The sequence below is a fragment of the Silene latifolia genome, chromosome X (assembly GCF_048544455.1).
Source record: "Silene latifolia isolate original U9 population chromosome X, ASM4854445v1, whole genome shotgun sequence".
Taxonomy (NCBI): domain Eukaryota; kingdom Viridiplantae; phylum Streptophyta; class Magnoliopsida; order Caryophyllales; family Caryophyllaceae; genus Silene; species Silene latifolia.
Window position 1 is genome coordinate 322,651,946 of NC_133537.1, and position 9,936 is coordinate 322,661,881.

The following is a 9,936-nucleotide window of genomic DNA, read 5'->3' on the forward strand; positions in this document are numbered from 1 at the left end:
ATCCGTCGTGATCTATCTCGATAGATACGGATGCCCAAAATTCTTTGTGCCTCACCCAGATCTTTCATCTGGAAATGGTTTTTCAACCATACTTTCACCGAAGTTAAGAGAGGTATGTCATTCCCAATCAGGAGTATGTCATCGACATACAATATTAGGAAGACAATCTTGCTCCCACTCGACTTGATATAAAGACATGGTTCCTCGACCGATCGAGTAAATCCATTTTCTTTAATCACTTGGTCGAAGCGATGATTCCAACTCCTTGATGCTTGCTTAAGTCCATAAATGGAACGCTTAAGCTTGCACACTTTCTTAGGATGTTCTGGATCGATGAAACCTTCGGGTTGTACCATGTACAACTCTTCCTCCAAAAAGCTGTTTAAGAAGGCGGTTTTCACATCCATTTGCCAAATTTCATAGTCATGAAAAGCGGCAATCGCTAAGATAATCCGAATGGAACGTAACATGACTACGGGTGCAAAAATCTCATCGTAGTGCAAACCTGGCACTTGGGTGAAACCTTTAGCAACTAGTCGTGCTTTGTAGATATCTTGTTGACCTTCCACAGAATGCTTTATCTTGTAAAGCCATTTGCATTGAAGGGGACGAACCTTAGCAGGTAAGTCAACAAGATCCCACACGTTGTTCTCATACATGGAGTCCATCTCGGATTGCATGGCCTCAAGCCATAGCTTTGAGTCAGAACTAGTCATGGCACCTTTATAGGTTGCGGGTTCACTACTCGTTAAAAGTAGAACGTCATCTATGTCATGTTCCTCGACCATACCAATGTATCTGTCTGGAGGAATAAAGACTCTTCCCGACCTCCTAGGTTCCTCAGGAATATTAACCGGAGCCGGGATTGAAGGAACTGGTTCCTCCAATGGTTGCTCGGTATTTGGTTCTGGAATCTCCGACAGGTCGAAGGTTCTATCACTCTTTGCATTCTCGAGAAATTCCTTCTCTAAGAATGTCGCACTAGCCGCAACAAAAACACGTTGTTCGGTTGGCGAATAGAAGTAATGACCAAGTGTTCCTTTAGGATAACCTATAAAGTATGTCTTGACCGATCGCGGGCCGAGCTTATCCTCATGTCTCCATTTGACATAAGCCTCGCAGCCCCAAACCCGTATAAAGGACAAGTTAGGGACCGTTCCCTTCCATAGTTCATATGGAGTCTTGTCAACAGCTTTAGACGGACTTCGGTTAAGTATTAGAGCAGCTGACAGAAGAGCATAACCCCACAATGAGTCAGGCAACACGGTGTGACTCATCATGGATCGAACCATATCAAGTAGTATTCGATTTCTCCGTTCGGACACACCATTCAACTGAGGTGTTCCAGGTGGAGTTAACTGTAGGGCAATCCCACAGTCTTTAAGGTGTTGATCAAACTCGTGAGAAAGATACTCGCCACCACGATCCGAACGTAGTGTTTTAATCTTTCTACCTAATAGGTTCTGTACCCTATTCTGGTATTCCTTGAATTTCTCAAAGGATTCACTTTTGTGCTTCATTAAGTAGACATAGCCATATCTACTTAAATCGTCCGTGAAAGTGATGAAATACCTATAGCCTTCTCGTGCGGTGATTGACATAGGTCCACATACATCCGTGTGTATGAGTCCTAATAGGTCAGCAGCGCGCATTCCAACACCTTTGAAGGAAATACGAGTCATCTTACCGATGAGACATGATTCACACGTGCCAAATGATTGAAAATCAAAGGCTGAGATAGCTCCATTCTTGATGAGCTGTTTAACGCGTTTCTCATTAATGTGTCTCATACGGCAGTGCCATAGATACGTTTGATCTTTGTCACCAACCTTTAACCTTTTATTCATTACGTGTAATATTTCAGTGGTCCGATCTAAAACATAAATTCCGTTCATGGAGGCGCTTGTCAGAATCATATCGTGTAATGAGAAAATGCAAGTATTATTCTCTATTACAAATGAAAAACCAAGTTTATCAAGTGCGAAACCGAAATAATGTTTTTCAAAGACGGGTACATAATAGCGATTATATAAAAATAACTCAAATCCGCTAGGAAGCTGGATCACATATGTTCCCCTTGAGACGGCGACCACTTGTGCTCCATTCCCAACACGCAGTCCACCTCACCCTTTACGAGGGGTTCGATGTTTCGGAGCCCCCGCACATGATTACACAGATGAGAACCACAACCAGTATCAAGTACCCAAGTTCCGTTACTTGCGTGGTTAATCTCAATCATATGAATAAAACTAGAAGAAGAAGAAGACATACCAACAGGTTTAACACGACCTGCCTTTAAGTCCTCATGATAAACAGAACATGTACGCCTCCAATGCCCAGTCTTGTGGCAATGATGGCATTCCATGTTTCATTCTTGCTCTTTGTCGCGCCTGATGAGGTGCTCGACTCACCAGGCCCACTCTTACCCGAACCCGACTTCTTGAACTTCGGTTACCCACTCGCTAGGTTTGCCTCGAGCTTTGCCCTTACCTTTCCCCTTGTTTGTCACAACAAGAACATCCATTTCAAGCTCCCACTGAACTTCATGTCCTTCTCGGTCCGTACGAGAAGGAGTGCGATTCATGGGGACTTTTCTTCAAATCATTCATATAGTAATTCGCTCTAAATTGCGAAAAACCATCGTGGAGTGAGTGAAGCATGCGGTCGATCACAATGTTCTCGCTGATCTTACAATCAAAGGTCTCCAACTTCTCGACATTCTCTATCATCGAGAATGTGTGGGCTAACTGGTTGGCCCTTTCGGAGTCTCGCATCAAAGAAGCGAGTGGTATGCTCATAGGTCACGATTCTCGGTGCTTTCGAGAATTCCTTGGTGAGCGTGGTGAAAATCTTGTTCGCACCATGGGCTATGAAGCGTTTCTGCAAATTGGGTTCCATTGCAAAAATGAGTACGTTTTTAATCGCACCCGCTTCCATACAGAAATCATTAAACTTGGTGATTTTGACTCTAGCCGTGGGACCTGGGTTTGCGGGATGGGCTCTAATAGATATTTGAGCTTCCGTCGCGCCAGCGGCAGCATTCCGTAATGCCGCATCCGGTCCGCGAAGTTTGATTCATCATTCTTGATCGAGTAGACCGATTCATCCGATTCATGAAGATCCGAAGCCGGGACTCACGGTCCAATGTGGCACTTGGCATTGGGTTATCGTAGAACCAGACCATTTGTTATTAGCAGTTTAAAAGTTCGTGATCTACACTGAAAAAGAAAGAAAAACAAAAACGAAATAAGCAACTCATCGAGGTGATTTAAGTCTATTTAAAAATTCATTTTAACGTGTAGACTCATGCACTTGCATAATTGATCTTCCTCAAGAATGATACAAGTGATCCCAAGACTCAATTTCCGTAAATTGATAAGCCAACTGTTTAGCCAATTCTTCCGTAAGAACTCTCGGTCGATAGATTTCTGTAAATCCTATCTATAGTCCACCATGATCACAGGATCGTACGAGTGACCATAGTGTTGAGATAAAATAGGTCAATCGGTTCCAACTTACCCGACGTAGAAGGGGTCATATTATGCCTACCGACGAAGAAGGGACTCATTGGAGTTTGACCTATAAAGACCGTTCTCAATTTTGGTTTATACGAGGAAGATCCCATCAACAAAATTTTAATTCATTTTAAGTGAACGAATAACTAGCGTCTGCGTGAATGAATTAATTTAGGTGATGGCTTAAAATCATGTGACATAAGAATGTCAAAGAAAACTAACTCGTGACCTCTATATGTGTCAGTTTTCATGCAATAAATAGGTGGTTTGGTTTTTAGGCGGAATATGATGCATATTATCGTTGCGAAAAATAAATAAAAGAATGCAATACGTAAATAAAATTCCTAGTGTGGCCTATCCTAATAAAAAGAACATAAAACAACTTTGGAATCCACCGTTGGACCCGAGAAGCTTGTCTTGATGTTCCATCTTGATCCATGTAGCGGGAGTGAGCATCCGGTCTCCATCTTTGGTCTTCTCAAAAATTACAATTAAAATTACAAAATATAAACCTATTTACATTCTAATTAAAAACTGTAATTACAAGTGAAAAATCCAAAACGGAGATACGAGATCTCAAAATACAACCAAGACCGTGTTCCATCATTACGGTAACACGTTCTACTAAGGCCACACTAAGTTACAACCGTTTGTAAAATAAATAAATACGTAATATAAAGCATTCACAGCATTCAAATCAACGATAAAAGAAAATGCATCAACTAAATTAAATTTATTCGTGACATAATTCCGTAATTATGTTAAATTTATCCAAACCACCTTTTAATGATTAAAATTCATGTGATAAAACCGCTTCTATCAATTTAATTTTAATCTAATACAATCCGTTACTTTAAATACGCTTTAAAATAACTTAATGGTACGTGTGTGAACCGTTTCACAATCATAGCGAGTGTACAATATCCGTATAAAGTACATATTGTTGCCAAAAGAAAATTTAAAGCAAAAAGAATAAATTTTCAAAGCTGTCAGAACAAAAATCCCTCGATCCAGGGACACAGGTGCTCGATCGAGGAACAAAGGGCTCGATCGATCGAATCGCTAGTCGATCGAGAGGTTGCCAAACAGAAAGTACTCGATCGACAGTACTGGAGGTCGATCGAGGGCTTTTATCAGCAAATCTGCTCGATCGAGTACGAGGACTCCTCGATCGAGCAGTGGGGTTTTGAAAGAGGTCGATCGAGTACAACAAGGACTCGATCGAGTAAAAACAAGACAGAAAACCACTCGATCGATTAAAAAACATGCTCGATCGAGTACAAAAGTTTCTGGAAATGCAAAACCCTCATGAAAACTGTTTTGACGAAACAAAGCAATCGCAAAATTGATCAAAACCACATCAAAACAATTTTATAAACTGACAAAACGTGACATATTGTTATAATCTCCGTATAAAACAACAATATGCACAAAAACAAATCGAAAATAAGATGAAACAACCGTGTAAAACATGTCACGGTTTCAAAAAATTTCTGCCGTGTATACAAGGCACGGTTTTTGAGACAAATACAATCGTTTCAAAATCGTTTTATGAAAAATCACAAAGAAAATTTACGTGGCCTCGCTCTGATACCACTTGTGGGGTAATATCCGTATAAGACCCTTTAAATTTAGGACTATAACGTAAATTTAACATGTGAAATATGGTCATAAACGAAATACAATACAGAAACGACAAAGATAAAGAATCAACCTCGGGTTCTTTGTAGTGCGGCGTAAAGAACAGAAATCAACTGAGATTTCCTCCTAATTGTTGCACCCAAGACCGTCTGAGACTATGCCCTTGTGCTAGAAATGCTCTCTAATTGACTTGCAATATCGAGAGAGCTATTGTGAGGTTTTACCGATGTGAGATCTAGGTTTCAGAGAGAAATTATCTCCAAAACCCTAGTTTTTCTGTAAATGAAAATCACTAGGTCAAAAGGAGAGAGAGCCTCTCCTTTTGTTGCCTCGGTCCTTGGTCATGAGAGGGGAGAGTGGGCTTTCCACTTTCTCCTCATTTAACTCGTGATCCGTCTGATCCGACCCGTCTCGCTAAAATGTATATGACACGGTTTATATTATAAATCGTCATCGGTTATCGGCTATTAAAATATCAACTAATAACACGGGTTAGTTGAATTATTAATGCATGTCCGACAAAGACGATATTGTATAATTTATTCAATATACATTAATTAAATATAAATCGTTTATATTCAATTTACGAATTAACTGCTTAATTCGCCTTAGCCATTATTATTTAATCCGTATTAAATAAAATATCTCAACATCACATTTTGACTAATTATTAGTCAAATAACTCAGACTAACTGGTTAGTCAAATTTGGCATCTACATGACTGTATTTTCATACTGTCACATCTCTCAAACGTATCCTATAGGTGTGACTTTTAGGGACCAGTTGATCACCGCCATCTGTATGACAATAACGTCAAACTTATCTAGCAAGCCAACCGTTATTGATAAACGTGGATCAACTGATAATAATACCAAAAGTATGCCCTTTGATCCTTTTAGAGATTTATAAGTCCTTGCACTAACTGTTAAGGACACCAACCCCAACAACTTATTAAATAACCCTATAATAAAAAACATTTAAAATAAAATTGTTCGACATTAGCTCTCTCACTGTCTCACAACAGTCCGTCTCATTATAGACGGCTACTATCCATCTATAGCTATAGACGGATAGTGACCCTCTCACAAAATTAATATGGGAGGGCAAGTGGGGATATCCATTTCCCACCCAGTTGCACGATTTTTTTTTCCAAAATAGGCAATTTTCACTAATTATTTAACGAAATGGGTCGAGTCTCAAATTAATTGTCGAAATAGGTCCATGTGGGCTTGGTATTGACGAAGCTAGTGTGAGGGGTCAAGTCGCCAAGGCGGGTGGCGACTTTGGTCGAAGTCATTTTTGCGGATCCCCTCTCCCTCCCACAATATCATTAATCCCCAAATCAAAAAAAAAAAAAAATCGCATAACCCTAACAATAGAAACCCGATTTTTCCTCCAAAAACTACTCTAAATCTTTCAATTGAAACGATTAATTGTCAATTTATTAGTCTCTAAGCAATATCAAACAATCATTTGGATATTTCTTGGCCAATTTCCATACATATTGAAGGTATTAGCTATTACTTATTTTTTTAATTAGCAATTGATTTGAGTAGCTAGTTAGTTTAGTGTATGGTTATTATTCCATTTATTTGATAGTTTAGTGGAATTTAGGTGGTTGTTAGTGTTTTAGGTTACTTTGTTTTGGTTATAATTATGGAGAGAAGTCATTTTCCCTTATTGTGTTATTGGAATGATGAAGTAGTTGAAGAAGATGGATATGTAAGCTATGTTGGTGGAAATGAGTCTTTTATTTTTACTAGTAGTAACATGAGCTACAATGATCTCATTAAGGAGGTATACACAACCATTGGTGTTGAATGTTGATAGTAGTAAGTATCAATTAGTGTTGAAATGAAGTTTGCTAGTCTTGGATGTTTTTAGGTTGTTAGTCTTAATAATGATCGTTCTTTACAAGCGATGTGGGCTAGTATACATCATTCAAAGGCGGGTTTTATGGATATTTATGTTGAGTTAATACCATTTCAACAACCTCAAGTGAGTAATGTAAATGTAGTACCAAATGTGTCATTTACTAGGATGTTAAACATAATGTCGAAAAATGATGATCGGTATGTGTCATTGTTGACAAATAATATCGGAGTAGAGGTATGTGACGCTAATATTGAAGGGGATGAAGTTGAGAATGATCTTGATTTAGGATTAGAGAATGATAGTGATGCCAATGATGATGAGGACGATATTGATCTTGTGTCTCCGAGTGCCCCAAATCCAGGATTCACTAGTATTCCTAAATTTGATGCATTACATGGAAAATTGGGTTAATTGGAAAAAGGTTGTCCCCTATGATGTTGGGGGAGAGTTTTGTGTTGGTCAAACTTTTCCTAATAAGAGATCTTTGACCGATGTAGTTACGGAGTATAATTTGAGGGTAAATCAAAGTTTCAAAATTCATGAATCAAAACTTCACACGGTGACATACAAATGTGGGAGAAAACCTATAGCATGTAAGTGGACCTTAATAGCCAACCAAAAAAGTGGGGTTTCCGAAACATTTACTATTGTGAGATAGAATTGTAGTCATGAGACATCATGTTTGGGAGACACCATGCCTATAGACCACCAAAACTTGCGAAGAACTTTCATTAGTAGTGTCATTAGAAATATTGTGGAGGCAGATTGAGGGTTGTCGGTAAATGCTATAATTGAAATAATAATTGATAAATTTAACTACATGATCACTTATATGAAGGCATGTAAAGCTAAACAAAAAGCTCTTGCCGACATATTTGGTGATTGGGAGTTATCATACCAGTTGCTTCCTCGATACTTTGAATCTTTGAAATAAGCTAATCCCGGTACCGTGGTACAATTTGTAAATTATTCAACGGATGATTCAAACGTTGTGATATTTGGTCGGGTATTTTGGGCTTTTGGAGCATCAATCAAGGGCTTTCCTCATTGTCGCCCTATAATTACAATTTGATGGGACTCATTTGTATGGCAAGTACAAAGGTATGCTTATGATTGCTATGGGAGTTGATGCCAATGATCAACTATATCCTCTTGCTTTTGCCATAGTTGAAAAGGAGAATACGGAGACATGGTCATGGTTTTTGGCATGCATAAGATGTTTGGTTACACAACGTACTGAGCTTTGTATAATATCTGATAGACATCCGGGCATCATGAAAGCGATGAGTAAAGAGAGTAACGGGTGGGAGGAACCATTGGCATATCATAGGTTTTGTATAAGACATCATGCATCCAATATCAACACAAAGTTCAAAAATAGGGCTTTGAAGGATTTGTTTAGTTGGACAGCTTTTCAGCATCAACCGATCAAGTTTAATAAAGGTTTAGCAAAGATCAATGAATTTAGTGTTGAGGCAAGGGCATACTTAGATAAACTACCTTTGTCAAAGTGGTCCATGTGTCATGGTGGTGCACTTCGATATGGAATCAAGACAACTAATTTGGCTGAGGTGTTTAATAATGTGTTAAAGGGAGCTCGTTTCTTACCTATCACCGCTCTTGTCAAAGTTACATTTTATAGAGTGAATTCTTACTTTTTCCAAAGACGCAAATTTGCAAAGTCTAGAATCTTTGAGGGTTTGAAGATTTTCCCTGTTGTCACAAAGTATGTTGAAAACAATTTTGGAAAAGCAGCACATCATAAGGTCGAGTGCTATAATTCAGAGACCGGTGTCTATCAAGTTAAAACTGGGAGAGGTCAAAGGGAAGCAGGAAAGGGTGGTCATACGCAAACTGTAAACTTGTCTAAAAGAACTTGTACCAACAAGTTTCAGATATACCATTTCCCATGTTCTCATGTGGTTGCTGTTTGTAGAACCTACAATCTAACCACAGATCAATTTATTGACCTATTTTTTACTTTTGGGGAGTATTTGGGTTCTTACAAGCCAAACTTTCATCCAGTTCCCGATGAACGGCATTGGCCTAATTGGGTTGGAGAACATGTTTTACCAAATAATGACTTAAAGAGGGAAAAGGGCGTCCTAAGTCCAAAAGGATTCGCAATGAGATGGACGAGGGATAAATGACAACAAAATATACATGCACCTTATGTCGTAAAAAAGGGCACAACAAGTGTGGATGTCCTCTTAGAAACCGCGAAATTGGTGGTCCTTCCGGGTACATTTATGTTTTTTATATGTTGTCTATTTATTTGTTAATTACAAATTACTTATTTGTTTCTTAATTACATTTATTTGTGTTTCAGGTCACATGGATTCGGATCCACTTAATCCCGACCTTCTTACATTACAAGCGGGCCACCGAAGTGAAGTGGTATGGAATGGGGTGGTAAGTACTTTTTCGGTTTTCCCCAATTAATTCATTTTACATTTATTAATGGTTGAGGCACACTTACATTGTTGATTTTAAACTAATTAATGTACATATTGATGCAGGATGATGGTCCGTTGAGATATAGGTTACACATGAAAACGAAAGAAGAATTCTATGTTCATCCTAGGGTCGGTAGTTTCATCAAAAAAACTCAGTTTCACGGAGTCCAAATGTGACACCCCCATACTCCAAGTGCCTTACCAGGACCACACAGGTATAAGAACGTCACCATCTCGGTTACCCGAGGCAATGATAATTATAAGACAATGAAGAAACATAATTTAAAAGTAGAAACGGTTTAAGCGATTACATGTTCAGACCCAAAACTGTTAACTGAAATACAACCAATCCAAAACTGTCTACTAACAAAACTGTCACAATTAAAAGACATCGTCTGACACAGCGAAAGACTCTTCTAACTGCCACGTGATGACTCATCCCAGCTATC

The 9,936-nt window shown here is 38.8% G+C and overlaps 1 protein-coding gene across 1 annotated transcript; it reads left to right on the plus strand.

Annotated features, from left to right (window-relative positions):
- Positions 1 to 8,149: 8,149 nt before the first annotated feature.
- On the plus strand, positions 8,150 to 9,181 carry LOC141620702 (uncharacterized). The gene has a single exon (XM_074437506.1). The coding sequence runs from the start codon at positions 8,150 to 8,152 to the stop codon at positions 9,179 to 9,181; it is 1,032 nt and encodes a 343-aa protein (XP_074293607.1).
- The last annotated feature ends 755 nt before the right edge of the window (positions 9,182 to 9,936 follow it).